Below are 19,654 nucleotides of genomic sequence, written 5' to 3'. Positions count from 1 at the left end.
TGAAGTTGTTTCAGTTGTGATTTTATTTTTATGGTAAGGTTGAGATTTGTATAGTTTGATTGTTGTGATTTTGTTGTGATAAAGATTGTTTTTATTTGGTGAAAGTTATGTTTGTTATAATTAATGTGTACGTTTATAATTGTTTTAGTTAGTAGTAGTAGTTGGTTTAGGTTGAAGGGACCGCAGTAGACATTAAAAGATGCACACAACGGACGCTGCTGCCCGTCCGTCGGTTTTCCCTTAGTCGCCTTTTACGACACCCACGGGACGAGATGGGGTGGTGCTATTCTAACGCCGGCACAGTTAGGTTAGGTTAAGAGTTAGGTTAGGTTAAGAGTTAGGTTAGGTTAAGAGTTAGGTTAGGTTAAGAGTTAGGTTAGGTTAAGAGTTAGGTTAGGTTAAGAGTTAGGTTAGGTTAAGAGTTAGGTTAGGTTAAGAGTTAGGTTAGGTTAAGAGTTAGGTTAGGTTAAGAGTTAGGTTAGGTTAAGAGTTAGGTTAGGTTAAGAGTTAGGTTAGGTTAAGAGTTAGGTTAGGTTAAGAGTTAGGTTAGGTTAAGAGTTAGGTTAGGTTAAGAGTTAGGTTAGGTTAAGAGTTAGGTTAGGTTAAGAGTTAGGTTAGGTTAAGAGTTAGGTTAGGTTAAGAGTTAGGTTAGGTTAAGAGTTAGGTTAGGTTAAGAGTTAGGTTAGGTTAAGAGTTAGGTTAGGTTAAGAGTTAGGTTAGGTTAAGAGTTAGGTTAGGTTAAGAGTTAGGTTAGGTTAAGAGTTAGGTTAGGTTAAGAGTTAGGTTAGGTTAAGAGTTAGGTTAGGTTAAGAGTTAGGTTAGGTTAAGAGTTAGGTTAGGTTAAGAGTTAGGTTAGGTTAAGAGTTAGGTTAGGTTAAGAGTTAGGTTAGGTTAAGAGTTAGGTTAGGTTAAGAGTTAGGTTAGGTTAAGAGTTAGGTTAGGTTAAGAGTTAGGTTAGGTTAAGAGTTAGGTTAGGTTAAGAGTTAGGTAGGTTAGGTTGAGGTTTTTTCGTGAGGTGTTCTAGTGCGATTTCGGTGATTTTTGGAGAGTAGACGTTAACAATTTTTGGCTATTCATCCCGGTTATCGAAACGCATCTAACTTGACGACTTGGCATTCTTTTTGGACTTTTGGTGTTTTTCGTTTGGAACGTTTTTTGTGCGGTTTTTGGTTTTTACTAAAAAATTTCTATCTTCTTTTTTCTTCTTTTTCTGTTCTTTGATTTAGGCTGGTAATTTTTCATTTCTTTTTCTCTTTCTTCTTCTGTTTTCCTGGTAACGCTGGGACTCCTGGTTCCAGAGTTATAAGGAAAACAATTCTTTGTTTTGAAGTTTCGAATCTTGTTTTGTCTTTTGTAAAAATTTTTATATCTTCTCTTTCTTTCTTTTTTCTTCTTTTGTAGTGAAAGGGGTATTTAGGCAAGGGTAATACCTACCTTGTGACGGGCGATTTATAATTTTCTGACGTCAGGGTCAGAAGTTATAAATTAAAAACCGGATTGCTATTCCTGTTTTTGCGGCGCTACCAACTATTTTTCTTAAGTTGGTAAATTTTTGAAAAAGGATAGCGTCGTAACCTGGCTGGCTGGTGTCCGGGCGTTTGGGGATCTGGATAGGGGAGGTTAAACTCCGTATTCCTATCCTAGTTCCAAAATTTTCGGACTACTGCAAGGGGGGGGAAATCATTTTTGAACGCTAATTCCGTAAGTTTGTCGAGTGTGGCACAGATCACACTTGACCGTTTTTACGGAATTAGTGTTTTCACTCTCTTCCTCCATGGTTTTGGAGGGGGAAACGCCGGATCCGGGTGGGGATAATAGAGAAGAAGGGGGGGAGGCAAGAAAAAGGGGGGGTCGCGGGCGATCTGGAGGAATGGGGACCAACTCAGTGTCCCAAAGGGAGGCGAGCCTGGAGGTTAGCCAGGAAGGCGAGGACGGCGAGGACTCTGGAAGGGGGTATATTGGGGGGGGGGATGTCTCCCCCACCCCTACTTTGGGAAGATTCTGGTCGGGGGGAAAAAGGAGGGTAAGACGTCTCTCAGAGACGTCTACTGACGAGTGGGACAGTGTGGTGACGGACGGAGCCAGGAGTTCGAACCGTGATGAAACAGGGGGGAATAGCAGGGAGAGACGGGAGAAAAGGGGCAGAGACCACCAGGACAGTGAGGGTGAGACTCCAGTGCGCAAGGTGAGCACTTCCCGCCGTGGCCGTGGCAAAGGGCACTACACGGGACTCAGCGCCGCCAAGGCGCAACTGGAGGACTATGAGACGGTGTCTGAGACGGAAGCTCCATACAGCCCGAAACCGAGACGGAATACCGGTAGGCGTTCGCGGAGCCCAGTACAAACGGGGGAAGTCTCGGAGGGGTACGAAACTCCTGGTGGCCGCATCAAGGCCTGTGCGCAGGAGATATTAAGGGGTGCGGCCAAGAGCAAAAATTTAAAAGGCGAGATATGGGGAAAAATCAACTCTGCCTGCAGGGAATTGTTAAGTGTGGCAGACTCGCTCGGTGAGTCCGAAGTTGTCCGCTCGCTGAAAGCGGACAACGACAGGATGAGGAGTGAGTTGGAGAACCTCCGCCGGGAGACAAAGGCTCTGCGCAAGGCCTTCTCCGAGCGCAGGCAGGCTGAGCCAATCAGGGCAGGGACGGAGACGCAAACCCTTCTCGAGGAGCTGGGCAAGCTCATGGAGGTCCGCCTGGGGAGCTTCCAGAGGGAAATGTTTCAATCCCTGGGGAACATGGTAAATGCCCGCCTCGAGGGTGTGGAGGGACGACTGCCGCCGGAGCCCATCCGCCGGCCACCACTGGCGGCTGATAAGAGGAGGACGCTCCCGGACCAGGAAATGGACCTGGATGTGGCGGGGCACCAAGCGGAGGTACCTAGTGTCCCAAGGACACAGAGGAAGACGGGAGGGGCATCTCAATTGGCCTCCCCAATGGCGTCCAGCCAAACATCAGGAGCGCCCCGAGTGGCCGAAGCGCCCCCACTGCGGCAGACACAGGCTGGACACACCCAAACCAGGCCGGTCCCAAAACCGAGGAGCAAAAAACCCCAGTCGGTGATCCCTGCACCCAGGGTACCAGGAAGACAGGCCCGTCCGAGTGTGCCGCCACCCGCGCCGCCTACTCCCCAACGAGAAAGCTGGACCACTGTGGTTAAAAAGGGCAAGGCCAAGGGCAAGGCTAAGGCCCCTCCCCAGCCCCAACCACAGCAAACCCCGAGGAAGGTGACAGCCCCTAAATTAGTGGCCCCCACTATGGCGGCGGTTGTTGTGGCCCTCAAGCCGGACGCCCAAACTGACTACAGGTCGGTTATGGAGAGGGCCACCACACTTAAGTTGGCGGAGCTAGGCGTGGACCACCTGAATGTGCGCAGAACGGCCACAGGGGCGCGCATCATAGAGGTCCCAGGGGCGCAGAGCGGTCAGGCGGCGGACAACCTGGTGGACCGGCTCCGGAGCCTTGTGGGCGATGTAGCGGAAGTCTACCGGCCGGTCAAGAAGGCTGAAATCAAAATCTCCGGATTTGACGAATCCGTCACTCCGGAGATTCTAAAAAGGGAGGTCGCCGCCAGAGGCAGGTGCCTAGAAGAGCAGGTATCAGTTGGGGCAATACGGATGGCGGCCAACGGGACCGGCTCGGTCATCCTGCGGTGCCCACTGATAGCGGCCAAGGCAGTGGTCACAGCAGGACGCATAGTCATCGGGTGGTCTGCGGCCCGGGTGGAGGCGTTGGAACAGTTGCCCTTGCGCTGTTACCGCTGCATGGGGACGGGTCATACGCGGCCTCTGTGCACGTCCCCGGTGGATAGGAGCAGCTGGTGCTACAGATGCAGCAAACCAGGCCACATGAGCAGGGACTGTTCCGCGACGGCCCCCTGGTGCGCGGTTTGCCACCATGCCGGTCTAAAGGCGGGACACGTAATGGGAGGGCAAGCCTGCACCCCCCCACCAGTCAGAGGGAAGGAGGCATACGCTGCTGGTCCTGCACATTCCGCAGCGGCAGCGCCCCGGGATGTACCTGAAAATCGGACGGATCAGCAGCACATGGAAACTTAATGCCTCCTGGACGGAACATGGAATTGCTCCAGTGCAACCTCAACCACTCCCCGCGTGCACAAGATCTTATGATCCAGCACATGGCGGAGTGGGAGGTTGCTGCGGCTGCTGTAGCGGAGCCATATTATGTCCCGCAGCAGGCTAACTGGGTGGGTGACGGGATAGGCACGAAAGCCACGGTGGCCATTGTGGCGCCGGCCATGGGCGGTCTGCCCCTCTCCAGAGTCTCCACGGGCCCTGGTTATGTGGTGGCCAAATTGGGGGACTTTGTACTGATCGGCGTATACTTCTCCCCAAATAGGCCACTACACGAGTTCGAGGCTTACCTGGAGAGGCTGGGACGGGCGGTGGCTGGTGCGGCTCCATCCCCCATAATGGTCGTGGGGGATCTCAACGCCAAATGCGCTGCGTGGGGCTCCCCTAGGACCGACCCCAGGGGAACAGTGCTCCTCGAGTGGTTGGTCGGGCTGGGGCTTGAAGTGGTGAACCAGGGCACAGCCAACACCTGCGTGCGCCTGGGGGGGGGGGTCTATTATTGACATCACTCTGGCCTCCCCAGTGGCGGCAGCGAGCATTGCGGATTGGCGTGTCCTGGAGGACACGGAGACCCTCTCTGATCATCTATACATCAGAATGAGGGTCTCCAGGGCCCAGCAAGGCCAACAGCTCAGGCAAGCAAGGGACATGAGGAGATCCCCGAGGTGGAGTCTGGCCACTCTGGATCGGGAGGCGGCCAGAGAGGCGGCCATGGTGGAGGCCAGATGGGGGCGTCAAATGCCAGAGGAAGCCAATGCGGACAGTATGGCCCTTGGCTTCCGCGCTTCCCTCACACGGGCATGCGACGCCTCAATGAGGAGAGCGGGGCCTCCTCGGAGGAAAAAGGCGACGTATTGGTGGTGTCCGGAGGTGGCCGCTCTCCGGACTGCCAGTAATGCTGCGAGGAGGCAATACACACGCTGTCGGAGGAGGCGGCACACCCAGGAGGAGCTGGAAGCGTACCACCGGGCGCTGAACGAGGCCAAGAAGGCCCTCAACCTTGCCATCGCCAAGGCAAAGGATGCGGCGCACGGGGCCTTTTTGGCCTCTTTAGATGAGGACCCATGGGGACGGCCTTATAAACTTGTAAGGAAGAAGCTCCGTCAGGCCGCCCCCATGGATGCCATGGACATAGGGACCCTCCGGGGTATTTTAGAAGGTTTATTCCCTCCAGCCCCAGACTTCGCCCCTCCTGCAATGGTGGTCCCCAGGGAGGAGGAGCCGCTGGATCCTGAGGAGGTACCCCTCGTGACAGAGGGCGAAATGGCCCGTGTCGCCCATAGGGTTAGGGCCTGCCGAAAAGCCCCTGGCCCAGACGGGGTCCATGGGAGGGTCCTACCCATCGTAATGGAGCACCTTGGAGACTGTCTCCAGTCCATCTTTAATCGGTGCCTTAGGGATGGACGGTTTCCAAGGTGCTGGAAAGAGGGTATCGTGTGCCTCCTCAGGAAGGAGAACAGGCCGGCGGACTCCCCATCCGGATGGAGACCAATAGTCCTGTTGGACGAAGCGGGCAAAATGCTGGAACGCATATTGGCGTCAAGAATAGGTCGGCACCTACAGGAGACGGGCCCCGATCTCACTGGGCGCCAATATGGGTTCCGAAGCGGCAGGTCAACGATGGACGCATTGGGGGCACTTCGGGCCTTCCGTGAGAATGCTTTAAAGCGAGGGGAGGGTACCATTGCGGTGTCTCTGGACATCGCCAACGCGTTCGGTACCCTCCCGTACTCGGTGATACGGGAGGCCCTGAGGTACCACGAGGTGCCCCCATACCTGAGGCGAGTTGTAGACCACTACCTGTCAGATAGGGTGGTGGTCTGCAACACGCCTGATGGGCGATTGGAAAGGCGGATGGCCTGCGGTGTTCCCCAGGGGTCGGTGCTTGGACCCCTGTTGTGGAACATCGGCTTCGACTGGGCCATCCGAGCAGAGCTGCTCCCCCGGATGGCCCTCATGTGTTACGCCGATGACACGATGGTGGCCATTCGGGGTAAGGACCTGAGGGAGGCAATGCGGAGGGCGGAAGTGGCGGCGGACCTCATGATTCATAGGATCCGCCTCCTAGGATTGAGAGTCTCCCTCGCAAAGACTGATGCAATAGTCTTTGCGAGGAGAGGTTGGAGGGTGCCCGCCGGGGCCTCCCTCAGAATAGCCGGCGAGGATGTCCAGGTGAGGCCCCATATAAAGTACCTCGGCCTCACGCTGGACAGATGTTGGAACTTCGGGGAGCACTTCCGCCAAATTGCTCCCCGAATAGTGACGGCGGCATCGGAGATGGGAAGGCTGCTGCCCAACGTGGGAGGACCGTCCCATACCTGCAGACGCCTATACGCTGGAGTAGCACGATCCATGGCCCTCTATGGGGCCCCGATCTGGGCTGACAAACTCAATGGGGAGAATAAAGCCCAGCTTCGGAGGCCCCAACGGGTGATAGCTGTACGCGTCTGCAGGGCTTATGTGACGGTGAGTTGGGCGGCAGCGTGCGTATTGGCGGGCACCTCCCCTTGGGAACTGGATGCTGAGGTGCTCGCTGATGCGCACAGACGGAGAATCAGGAGCAGGGAGACGGGCGACTTCCCTGCTCCTGAAGAAGTGAGGGAGGCACGCAGAATGGCGCAGAGGAGGATGCGTGAAAAGTGGAAGGAGGACCTGGAGAACTCCCCCTATGGAACCTACACCATAGGGGCAGTTCTCCCGTCGCTGGACCGATGGCTTGACCGGACGCACGGCAGGGTTGGGTTTAGACTGGTGCAGGTACTGACCGGACACGGGTGCTTCGGTCACTACCTGCACTGGATCGGTCGCGAGCCTACCCAATCCTGCCATCAATGTGACGAGACGGACGACACCGCCCAACACACCCTGCAGGGGTGCAATCGCTGGGCGGTGGAGCGGAGTGCGCTGGTGGTAGCCATCGGGACCAATGATCTCTCGCTGCACAGTGTCGTGGCGGCCATGCTGGGCAGCGAGAGATCCTGGGAGGCGGTGACCTCCTTTTGTGACGCGGTTGTCTCGCAAAAGGAGGTCGAGGAGCGGGAGCGCGAGGAGGATCCAAACGCGCTCCCGATCAGGCGAAAGAGAGCGGGCAGGAGGGCTAGGCGGTTCGCCATTGTGAACCGCGCTATACCCCAGTAGGGCAGCGGGTGAGGGACCCGCAACACGGCCCTACATGGGAGGGGGGAGAGTCAGTTATGCGTTTGCTGACTCTCCCCGAACTGGTGTGAAGTCCCGGTTCAACCGGGCCAGGACCGCCGGGGGGGTGCAGAGGTGACATGCTAGCGAGCCCCCTGCACCCCCCTTAACGGCATGGACGGAAACGCCGCAGGGGAGGTTAGTGGGTATTCTCCTCCTCTCCCTCTGAATAGCAGAGGGGGTTACGGAAGGAGCGAGTCCCACATACCGCCCCCCCACTGGGCTTTCCCTCGCCCGGGGGGCGATGATGCGTAAATGCATTCACCCCTGCGACAACAAAAAAAAAAAAAAAAAAAAAAAAAAAAAAAAAAAAAAAAAAAAAGGTTAAGAGTTAGGTTAGGTTAAGAGTTAGGTTAGGTTAAGAGTTAGGTTAGGTTAAGAGTTAGGTTAGGTTAAGAGTTAGGTTAGGTTAAGAGTTAGGTTAGGTTAAGAGTTAGGTTAGGTTAAGAGTTAGGTTAGGTTCAGAGTTAGGTTAGGTTAAGAGTTAGGTTAGGTTAAGAGTTAGGTTGGGGTGCGGGATTGGTAGACCTCCTCGTGGTGCACCCTGGGAGGGGGAGGATAGCCGCTCAGTTGCGCGTTCGCTATTCTCCCTCTGCGAACTACCAGTCACAGTGTGGTCATGGCAGTCGAGTCTTCTCCTGCGTTGGCTTAGTGCCGTGTTTGTTGTGGCTGGCTGCTCCCGACATGCCTCAGCTAATCTGAGGTGTCAGGGGATGCAGCCGTCTTAGAGGTGGTGCGATTGCATCGTTGGATGTCGGGGCCCTATTTAGGGCCAGCGGCCGCATTGGCGGCGTGGGATGGCGAGCCTTCAAGGCTTGCGGCGCGGCGGGTCTGGCGGTCACGGTCATGTGGCTGCTGGGTGGGTTTCGGCCTCCCGTCGGGCAACCCGTAACCCGCACTGAGCGGGCCGGGGGCGCTGCTCACTGAGAGTAGCGCTGCGTGGAGAAAACCACTATAATAAATCCCCAATCCCAAGGTGAGCGGATCGTGCCGATGGGATGCATGGCTGGAGGGAGTCCAGTGCCTAGCGTGCGGGGGAGCTCACCCCCGAAAAAAGAGACAACGATGTGGAGCATTGGTATTATAATGAAGGCTGATTGCGAAAATATTCCCCTGGCGGGTCTCCAAGAGGAGGAAGCCCGTCCGCTCACTTCGGTGGGCGGCTGCCCTCCGTATGCAGGGGTGGGCAACAATCGCCTCGTAGGCCGGCACGGTGCCGGTCTCCGTGAACACAACCTTGGCGCAACGAAAAACGGACTCTGATACAATTTGGAATCAGGACCTTGACGAATGGAAGGTGAAGGACTGCGACCCGATGTCGCACTCCAACACCAATGACCTTTGCGTGGACGCGGGAGAGTGCTCAAATGATAATTTGGGCACTCTAAGACTGAGAGGTGGCGGTTCGCCTTCGCGAAATTCCAGGGGACGGTTCACTCGTGGATCGGTCCCTAATGGATCTAAAGAAGGTACGACGGGGCCGACGGGGCCTCCATCAGACGCGGAGGTTTCAGAAACCTCAACAAACACAAGGAGTCGGAGTCGACCTAGTACTAGGCAAAATAGAGGGATAAAAAGAGATAAAAAGAAGGATAAAGGGGAGGGTACTGGTACAGAGGAACAAAATAGTGAAAAATCGAATGACGAATCTGAAAAGGAGGAGGGAAGGGGATACATGGGGGGAGGAGGGGGGGATTCACGCTCACCATCCCCGACTGCATCCTCAGGGTTCAGACTCCGATTCTGGTTGGCAGACGGTGGCGATAAGCGCTTGTCAGGGGCCTCCTCAAACGAGGGAGATGGCTCGGAGGTGGATAACTCACTGATGGAGATACAGGAGGCTAACCTGAAAAGGCCGAAGCGCAACAGCGACGAAGATGCTCCAGAGCGCAAGAAGAACGCCGCTCAAAGAGGCCAGGCAATGGGGGCTTACGTTGGCCTTCAAGCAGCAAAAGCCAGGCTGCAGGAGGCACAGTTTGACGACCTTGAGAGGGACGCCAATAGAGATCCCTCGTATGCCCCAAGGAAGAAGCGCGGTGCTGCGCAACGTCCGGCGCCGACTAACACAACGTCACTGGCAGACGAAAATAGCTGTGGTGGAGACCCTGTGGAACGGGTGCGGCGATGTGCCCAAACGATTATGGGGGAGGCTGCGAAAAGCCACAACCTAAAGGGAGATGTCTGGGGTCGCATGAATAGGGCATGCAAGGAACTGCTGGAAGTAGCGGACTCCCTGGGCGAGACGGAAATTGTCCGCTCTTTAAGGGCGGACAATAAAAGGATGAAGGAGCAATTAGCGCAGCTGCAGACCGAGACCAAAGCGTTGCGCAGAGCGTTCTCTGAACGGGAACCCCCGGCTGCTAGTCTACCTGCAACGGAGATAAACATGACCACGCTGTTGCAGGAAATGACTACTCGAATGGAAGCAAGCCTGGGTGAGTTCAGGAGAGAGATGGTCATCTCGTTGGGCGAGAAAATCAACGCCCGCATTGAAGGTATTGAGCACCGCCTTCTGCCCGAACCCACCCTGCGGCCTCCTCTAGCGGCGGATCGGAAAGCAGCAGAGGCAGCGAGGCGGACGCTGTCGCAACCTGCTAGGGCAAATGTGGTTCCTAAGCCATCGGCTAGAGCTACTAAGAGCAATCAGCCCACGACGAAAGCCGCAAATGTGTCACGCCCAGCACAGTCCCAGCCGGTGCCAATGCCGCGTGCCCTGGCACGGAAGCAACCGGATGCAGCACCACAACAACAGGAGGTCCAGCCCATAGCCATCGCCCCTGCTCCAACCGCCTGGACGCAGGTGGTGAAGAAGAAGAAGAAAAAGAAGAAGGCTAAGAAAAAGGCTCCAACCCAAGGGAAGACTGCCCCGAAGACGTCTCCTGCCTCACCTCCCAAGCTGAAGCGGTTTAACGCCCCGAAATCAGCGGCGGTTGTGGTTACCCTCAAACCGGGGGTTGAGACCGACTACAAGGCAGTAATGAAGGTGGCCACAACAATTAAGTTGGCGGAATTGGGCCTAGAAGCCGTTAAAGTGAGGAGCACTGCGGGTGGCGCCCGCCTTATTGAAGTCCCTGGAACAGACAGTGGACCCATGGCGGATAACCTAGCTGACAAGCTTCGGAGCCTTGTCGGGGAAGTGGCCGAGGTCCACAGGCCGTTCAGACGGCCGAAATTCGAGTATCTGGCTTCGATGAATCGGTCACGTCGGAAGCCGTCCAAACGGCCGTGGCGGAGAAGGGAGGATGTCCACCCGGTCAGATCCGTATGGGCAGGATGCGTATGGCAACCAACCAAACAGGGTCCGTTATAGCAGTCTGCCCGGTAACGGCGGCTAATACGGTCATCGCTGCTGGCCGGCTATTGGTTGGATGGACATCGGCAAAAGTGGAGGCTCTAAGCCCGCTACCTATGAGGTGCTACAGGTGCATGGGAACGGGGCATACCCGAGCGCTCTGCCCCTCACCAGTTGACAGGAGTGGGTTGTGCTACAGATGTGGTAAAACTGGCCACACAACGAGGGAGTGCGAGGCGGACAAACCGTGGTGCGCGGTATGCCACCACGCCAAACTACCGGCGGGGCATGTAATGGGGGGACCGTCGTGCACCCCCCCACACACAAGAGGAAGGTTGGCTACAACAAAAACTGCGGCAGCCAGACCCCGCCAGGAGCTCCCAATGGAGAATGAGGCACAGAACCAAGGCGAGGAACAAAATATGGAACTTTAATGCCAGCACAACCGACACAGCAAGCCTACGAAGTGTTGCAGTGTAACCTGAACCGCCATGCAAGAGCTCAGGACCTTCTGATGCACCACATGGCGGAGTGGGGTATTAGCGTGGCGGCGGTGGCAGAACCATATTTTGTTTCTCCCCAGCCTAACTGGGTTGGGGCGACGGATGGATTAGTGGCAGTGGTTGTTCCACCACTCGGCAACCATCCTCCACTCACCAAATTTGAGAGTGGCCCTGGGTACGCAGCGGCCAAATGGGGAGACATAGTACTGGTAGCTGTGTACTTCTCCCCCAACAGGCCGCTGTTCGAGTTCGAGCAGTACCTTGTCAGGCTCGGGGGGGTGGTTGGGAGAGCGGCACCGTCGCCAGTGATGGTTCTGGGGGACCTCAACGCCAAGTACAGAGCGTGGGGGTCTCCTGTAACTAACTCGAAGGGGGAGGCCCTCTGGGAGTGGATGGTGCAGATTGGACTCGAGGTCTTGAACCAAGGCACCGAATTCACTTGTGTGCGTCGGCAGGGGGGGGTCCATAGTGGACATCACTTTTGCAACCCCTACCGCCGCGAGGCGAACGACAGATTGGCGAGTCTTGGGGGACACAGTGACGCTCTCCGACCACAACTACATTCGGATGAGGGTCGCCAAGTTACTCTCGCCCACGGCGTCTGACCCAGGTGGGCCAAGAGGTCGACAACGTTTCCCCAGGTGGAGCCTCGCCACCCTGGATAGGGAGATGGCTGATGAGGCGGCGATGGTGGAGGTGTGGCGGGCCCCCCCACCGGATCGGGCCCAGGACGTGGAGGAAAGGGCGTTGCTGTTCCGTGCATCCCTCACCTCAGTCTGCGACGCGGCCATGCGCAGGGCGGGACGGCCACCTACTAAAACGCGGGTGTACTGGTGGACGGAAGAGGTTGCGGTCCTTCGTCTCGCCTGCAACAGTGCGCGCCGAGCGTACACCCGGTGCAGGCGGCGACGAAGACACACTGAGGAGGAAGAGGAGCTCCTGTACAGAGCCCTCAAACAGGCCAAGGAGGCACTTTGCAAAGCAATAGCCAAAGCCAAAGAGTCGGCACACGAGGAGTTCCTGGCTACATTGGATCGGGATCCATGGGGGCGACCGTACAAAGTTGTCCGTAACAAGTTACGCCATGCCCCTGGTATAGATTCCCTGGAACCAGGACTCCTTAATAGAATAGTGACAGGCCTATTCCCAACGGCGCCGGATTTCATCCCGCCCCGCATGGCGCCCCCCCTGGATGAGCCAATGGAGCCGGTTGCGGCGCCTCCTGTTACGGAGGGGGAAATGAGTCGTGCGATCTACCAACTGCAGGGCTCCAAAAAGGCTCCAGGCCCCGATGGCATACCAGGCCGTATAATGCCGGTGGCACTAACGCACCTTGGAGACCGTCTCAAAGACCTCTTTGACGACTGTCTCGGAGCGGGGCGGTTTCCAGGGTGCTGGAAGCAGGGGAGACTTTGCCTCCTCCGGAAGGACAGCCGTCCGGCAGACTCTCCCTCGGGATGGAGGCCGATAGTGCTGCTGGATGAAACCGGGAAAATGCTTGAACGTATCATCGCTTCCCGGATCATCCAGCACCTGGACGAGACAGGGCCCAACGTGTCTGACCGTCAGTTCGGCTTCCGGGCTGGGCGATCGACGATGGATGCCCTAGGCGCCCTACGGGCTTTTCATGAGTACGCGGAGAGGCGAAAGGAAGGAGTGGTGGCGGTGTCTCTCGACATCGCCAATGCGTTTGGTTCCCTCCCGTACTCGGTGATTGTTGAGGCACTCCGCTATCACGGAGTGCCTCATTATCTGAGGCGGATAGTGGAGCACTACCTCACACAAAGAGTAGTGCTCTACGAAGAACAAGGCGGGAGACGGCGTGAGCGAGCGATGGCATGCGGAGTCCCCCAGGGATCCGTGTTAGGACCCCTCCTATGGAACATTGGGTTCGACTGGGCCATAAGAGGGGTCCTGCTCCCCCGGATGACAGTTATCTGCTATGCAGATGACACGATGGTGGCTGTCCGGGGAGCAGAACTGGAGGACGCCCTGCGAAGAGCGGCAGTCGCAGTGGACCTGATGGTCTACCGCATAGGACTACTGGGGCTGAGAGTCGCCCTACCGAAGACGGACGCCATCATCTTCGCACGGAGGGGCTGGCAGCCGCCCGCTGCTACCGTCATCCCTGTGGGTGGAGAAATGGTCCAGGTGAAGGCCCACATTAAGTATCTGGGCATACATCTGGACCGCAGGTGGGATTTCGGGGAGCACTTCCGCCAGCTTGCTCCCCGAATTACGGCAGCAGCGTCAGCGCTGAGCAGGCTGCTGCCCAATGTGGGAGGCCCAAATGCCACGTGCCGCCGCTTGTACGCGGGGGTGGCTCGGAGCATGGCCCTATACGGTGCGCCGATCTGGGCCGACCGGCTCAATGCAGAAAATAGGGCCCGCCTCCGGGCCCCGCAAAGAGTGGTGGCCATTCGGGTAGTGAGGGCCTACTGCACGGTAGCATGGGCGGCAGCATGCGCCTTAGCCGGCACAATGCCTTGGGAGCTGGATGCCCAGGTGCTCGCGGAAGCGCACAGGGAGCGGGTAAGGCGCAGGGCCCTTAATGTATTCCCCGCTCCAGAAGAGCTAAGAGAGGAGCGCCGCCAAGCGCAAATGAGGATGAGGGACCGGTGGAAGAACGACCTGGAGGACTCCCCCTATGGAGTCCATACTATAGGGGCGCTCCTCCCGTCGTTCGACCAATGGCTGGAGAGGGCGCATGGCAAAATCGGGTTTAGGCTGACGCAGGTAATGACCGGGCATGGATGCTTCGGTCATTACCTGCATAGAATCAGGAGGGAGGGCAGCACGGTCTGCCATGAGTGCGGTGACCCCGATGACACTGCCCAGCACACCCTAGAGGTGTGCAGTCGCTGGGCGCAAGAACGACGCGACCTGATCGGCGCCATCGGAGTGGACGATTTCTCGCTCCACAGCGTCGTGGCGGCCATGCTGAGGAGCGAGAGACTGTGGGAGGCTGTGGCCTCCTTTTGCGAAACAGTCGTTTCACAGAAGGAGGCCTTGGAGCGGGAGCGCGAAGAAAGGGCTGATGCGCTCCCGATCCGGCGCAGACGTAGAGGGAGGAGGCGGGCGCATTTTGCTGCCCGTCAATACCCCTAGTAGAGTCCGTGGGTAAGGGGCCCACAATTGAAGACTCTACACGTCTGGGGGAGGGATTGTAGCGTATTCCAATCCCTCCCTCCTTGGCGCGGGAGCTCTGGCTCAAACCAGAGCAGCCGGGGGGCGTCGTGGTAGAACGTTTGCGACCCCATGGCGGCCCCCATAAACGGCAGTGCGGAGAATCGCCGCAGGGGATGTTAGTGGGTATTCTCCTCTCCTCCCTCTGAATAACAGAGGGAGTCGCAGCAGGAGCGAGTCCCACATACCACCCCCCTATGGGCTTCCCTGGCCCGGGGGTGAGATACGTAAATGTATTTACCCCTGCGTGAAAAAAAAAAAAAAAAAAAAAAAAAAAAAAAAAAAAAAAAAAAAAGGTTTTGAGTTAGGTTAGGTTTTGAGTTAGGTTAGGTTTTGAGTTAGGTTAGGTTTTGAGTTAGGTTAGGTTTTGAGTTAGGTTAGGTTTTGAGTTAGGTTAGGTTTTGAGTTAGGTTAGGTTTTGAGTTAGGTTAGGTTTTGAGTTAGGTTAGGTTTTGAGTTAGGTTAGGTTTTGAGTTAGGTTAGGTTTTGAGTTAGGTTAGGTTTTGAGTTAGGTTAGGTTTTGAGTTAGGTTAGGTTTTGAGTTAGGTTAGGTTTTGAGTTAGGTTAGGTTTGGAGTTAGGTTAGGTTTTGAGTTGAGTTTTTTCGTGAGGTGTATTAGAGCGATTTCGGTGATTTTTGGTATTTAGATAAAAACAATTTTTGGCTATCCATTCCGGTTATCGAAACGGCTCTATCTTGACGACTTGGCGATTTTTTTGGACTTTTCTTGTTTCTGATTAGGAACGATTTTTGTGCGGTTTTTTGTATTTCATTAAAAAATTTGTATCTTCTTTTTCTTTCTTTTTTTGTTCTTGGTTTTAGGCCTCAAAATTTTCATTTCTTTTCTTCTTTCTTGTCCTGTTTTTCTTGCAACGCTGGGACATCCGGTTCCGGAGTTGCAAGCGAAACAATTCTTTGTTTTGAAGTTTTGAAACTTGTATTAATTTTCGGAAAAAATTCGTATCTTCTTTTTTCTTCTTTTGTCCACTTTTTTAGTGATACGGTTATTAGAAGAAGGTTAATAGCTGTCTGTTGCCGGTCCAATAATAATTTTTTGACATCAGAGTCAAAAGTTATTAAGGATTATACAGATTGCTATTCTCGTTTTTGCGGCGTTGCCAACTACACGACATAAGTTTGTCGATTTTTCGAAAAAGTTGCTGTTTGAACCCGAGAAGCTAGAGTTCGGGCTTTTCGGGATTTGGATAGGGGAGATAAAACTCCATATAACTATCCTTGTTCCGAAAACTTTGGACAACTGGAAGGGGGGTAAATTAATTTTTATTCCTCAATTCCGTAACTTTGTCGAGGGTGACACGGATCACCCTTGACCGTTTTTGCGGAAAACGTTTCTGCGGTCGCCTCCTCCATGGGTGTGGAGGGGGAAACTCCGGATCCGGGTGGGGATAAAGGAGAGGAAGGGGGGGAGTCGAGAAAAAGGGGGGTAACCAGTCCTCTAAGGGAATGGGGGCCAATATGGTGTCCCAAAGGGAGGTTAGCTCAGAAATGAGCCAGGATGGTGATGACTCCGAAAGGGGGTACATTGGTGGGGGGGATGCTTCCCCCACCCCTACTCGGGGGAAATTTTGGGCAGGCAAAAAGACGGTAAGACGCCTCTCAGAGTCGTCTTCTGACGAATGGGGCAGTGTCGTGGGGACTGACGGAGCGAGGAGCGTTAGCCAGGAGGAAATGGGGGATAAAAGGGGAAGAAGGGAAAAAAGGACCAGGGATGACCCTGACCCAGACAGTGAAGGCGAGACTCCGGTGCGCAAAGTTAGCACTTCCCGCCGGGGCCGAGGCAAAGGGCACTATACGGGGCTTAGCGCTGCCAAAAAGCAGCTAGAGGATGTTGGGACTGACACGGAGACGGAGGCCCCCTACAGTCCCAAACCTAGACGAAACACGGGCAGGCAGTCGCGAAGCCCAGTACGAAGCCCTGTACAAAGCCCGGTACACATGGAGGAAACGTCAGGAGAGTTTGAAACGCCTGGTGGCCGCATCAGGGCCTGTGCGCAGGAAATAATGAGTGATGCGGCCAAAAGCAAGAATTTAAAGGGCGATATATGGGGCAGAATTAACTCCGCGTGCAGGGAGTTAATGAATCTTGCAGATTCGCTCGGGGAGTCGGAGGTTGTCCGCGCACTGAAAGCGGACAACGATAGAATGCGGAAGGAGCTGGGGCAGCTCCGTCTGGAAACCAAAGCGCTGCGCAAGGCCTTCTCGGAGCGCAAGCAGACGGAGCCAATCAGGGCAGGGACGGAGACGCAAACCCTTCTCGAGGAATTGGGCAAAATCATGGAGGTCCGCCTGGGGAGCTTCCAGAGGGAAATGTTCCAATCCCTGGGGAACATGGTGAATGCCCGCCTCGAGAGTGTGGAGGGACGACTGCCGCCGGAGCCCATCCGCCGGCCAATGCTGGCTGCCGACAGGAGGAGGATCCGGGAGAGTGCGGGTCAAGGAATGGACGTGGTAACGGCGGAGCACCACGTTAACGAGCCTAGTGCCCCAAGGCTGGACAAAAGAAGCAGGGGGGTATCCCAATCGGCCTCCCCAACGACGGCTAGCCAACCAGCAAGGGAGGCGCCCCGTGCGGCAGTAGTGCCCCAGCTGCCCCAGACGCAGGTCGGGCAGACCCAACCCAGGCCGGTACCCACACCGAGGGTTAAAAAACCAGTGGTCCCTGCTCCTAGGGCACCCAAGAAACCGACTCGACCGAGCATGCCGCCACCTGCGCCGCCTGCACCCCCACGAAGCGAATGGACCACGGTGGTCAAAAAGGGCAAGGCCAAGGGCAAGAGCCCTGCCCCTCCCCAGCCCCCAAAAAAGGCGGCCCCAAAACTAGTGGCCCCAACCATGGCGGCGGTCGTAGTGGCCCTTAAGCCTGACGCCCAAACCAGCTACAGGGCCGTCATGGAAAAGGCCACCACGCTGAAACTGGCCGAGCTTGGTGTCGACCACCTTAAGGTCCGCAGGACGGCAACAGGGACGCGTATTATTGAGGTCCCCGGGGCACAGAGCGGACAGGCCGCCGACAACCTGGCTGAGCGACTCCGGAGCCTGGTAGGTGACATGGCTGATGTCTACAGACCAGTCAAGAAGGCGGAAATCAAGATTTCCGGATTTGACGAGTCCGTCACGCCGGAAACCCTGAAGAAAGAGGTTGCCGCTAGAGGCAGATGCCAGGAGGACCAGATATCGGTGGGAGCGATAAGGATGGCGGCCAACGGGACTGGCTCGGTCATCCTGCGCTGCCCACTGACGGCGGCCAAGGTGGTCGTCACGGCGGGGCGAATAGTGGTTGGGTGGTCGGCGGCCCGAGTGGAGGCCTTGGAACAGTTGCCCCTGCGCTGCTACCGCTGCATGGGGACGGGGCATACTAGGCCTCTGTGCCCGTCCCCGGTAGATAGGGGCGAGTGGTGCTACAGGTGTAGCAAACCGGGCCACAAAAGCCTGGCCTGCGCCGCGTCGGCCCCCTGGTGCGCCGTGTGCCACCATGCTGGGCTAAAGGCGGGGCACGTGATGGGAGGAAAGGCCTGCACCCCCCCACCAATTAAAGGGAAGGAGACATATGCTGCCAGCCCTGCAGCTCTCGCTGCCGCTGCGGTTGCCTCCCGGGAAGCACCTCATAACCGGACGGATCCCCAGGCAATGGAAAGTTAATGCCTCCGTTGCAGGATATTGAGGTGCTTCAGTGCAACCTGAATCATGCCGCGCGTGCGCAGGACTTAATGATTCAGCACATGGCAGAATGGGAGGTTGCGGCATCGGTGGTGGCGGAGCCGTACTTTGTCCCCCAGCAGGCGAACTGGGTGGGCGACAGATGTGGCTCGGTGGCCACGGTAGCCATAGTGGCACCAATGGGGGGAGGCCTGCCCCTCTCCAGAGTCTCAAGCGGCCCTGGTTATGTGGTGGCTAAATTGGGGGACATCGTGTTAGTGGGCGTTTACTTCTCCCCCAATAGGCCACTGCATGAATTCGAGGCCTATCTGGAGAGGCTCGGGCGGGCGGTGGCTGGCGCGGCTCCCTCCCCCATAATGGTCCTGGGGGATCTCAACGCCAAGTGCGCTGCCTGGGGCTCCCCTAGGACCAACCCCAGGGGGACCGTGCTCCTCGAGTGGTTGGTCGGGCTGGGGCTTGAAGTGGTCAACCGGGGCACAGCCAATACGTGCGTGCGCCTGGCGGGGGGGTCTATCATCGACGTGACATTGGCCTCCCCAGCGGCGGCAACACGCATTGCGGACTGGCGGGTCCTGGAAGACACGGAGACCCTCTCTGACCACGTATACATCAGAATGAGGGTCTCCAGAGCCCGGCATGGCCAACAACCAGGTCCGGCGAGGGGCACGGGGAGATCTCTGAGGTGGAGTCTGGCCACCCTGGATCGGGAGGCGGCCAGAGAGGCGGCCATGGTGGAAGCCAGATGGGGGCGTCAAATGCCAGAGGAAGCCAATGTGGACAATATGGCCCTTGGCTTCCGTGCTTCCCTCACACGGGCATGCGACGCCTCAATGAGGAGAGCGGGGCCTCCGCGGAGGAGAAAGGCGACGTATTGGTGGTGTCCGGAAGTGGCCGCTCTCCGGGCTACCAGTAATGCCGCGAGACGGCAATTTACACGCTGTCGAAGGAGGCGGCACACCCAGGAGGAGCTGGATGCATACCACCTGGCGCTGAATGAGGCCAAGAAGGCCCTCAACCTTGCCATCGCCAAGGCAAAGGACGCGGCGCACGGGGCCTTTTTGGCCTCTTTAGACGGGGACCCATGGGGACGGCCTTATAAACTTGTAAGAAAGAAGCTTCGTCAGGCCGCCCCCATGGATGCCATGGACATGGGGACCCTCCGGGGTATCTTAGAAGGCCTGTTCCCTCCAGCCCCAGAGTTCGCTCCTCCTGCAATGGTGGTCCCCAGGGAGGAGGAGCCCCTGGATCCTGAGGAGGTGCCCCTCGTAACCGAGGGCGAAATGGCCCGTGTCGCCCATAGGGTTAGGGCCTGCAAGAAAGCCCCTGGCCCAGACGGGGTCCATGGCAGGGTCCTACCTATTGTAATGGAGCACCTTGGAGACTGTCTCCAATCCATCTTTAACCGGTGCCTTAGGGATGGACAGTTTCCAAGGTGCTGGAAAGAGGGAATAGTGTGCCTCCTCCGGAAGGAGGCCAGGCCGGCGGACTCCCCATCCGGGTGGAGGCCAATAGTCCTGTTGGACGAGGCGGGGAAGATGCTGGAACGCATATTGGCGTCAAGAATAAACCGACACTACAGGAGACGGGCCCCAATCTCACTGGGCGCCAATATGGGTTCCGAAGCGGCAGGTCCACGATGGACGCATTGGGGGCACTTCGGGCCTTCCGTGAGAATGCTCTAAAGAAAGGGGAGGGTACCATTGCGGT

General features: G+C 56.6%; 2 protein-coding genes across 2 annotated transcripts; both read left to right on the top strand.

Moving 5' to 3' along the window:
• The first annotated feature begins 1,870 nt into the window (after positions 1-1,870).
• On the top strand, positions 1,871-4,057 carry LOC133519470 (uncharacterized). Its single transcript, XM_061853475.1, has one exon. The coding sequence runs from the start codon at positions 1,871-1,873 to the stop codon at positions 4,055-4,057; it is 2,187 nt and encodes a 728-aa protein (XP_061709459.1).
• Positions 4,057-4,596, top strand: LOC133519469 (uncharacterized). The gene has a single exon (XM_061853474.1). The coding sequence runs from the start codon at positions 4,057-4,059 to the stop codon at positions 4,594-4,596; it is 540 nt and encodes a 179-aa protein (XP_061709458.1).
• The last annotated feature ends 15,058 nt before the right edge of the window (positions 4,597-19,654 follow it).

Source organism: Cydia pomonella, chromosome 7 (assembly GCF_033807575.1).
Source record: "Cydia pomonella isolate Wapato2018A chromosome 7, ilCydPomo1, whole genome shotgun sequence".
Taxonomy (NCBI): domain Eukaryota; kingdom Metazoa; phylum Arthropoda; class Insecta; order Lepidoptera; family Tortricidae; genus Cydia; species Cydia pomonella.
Note: the sequence above shows the minus strand (reverse complement) of the source record. Positions and strands in the feature narration are given on the sequence as shown.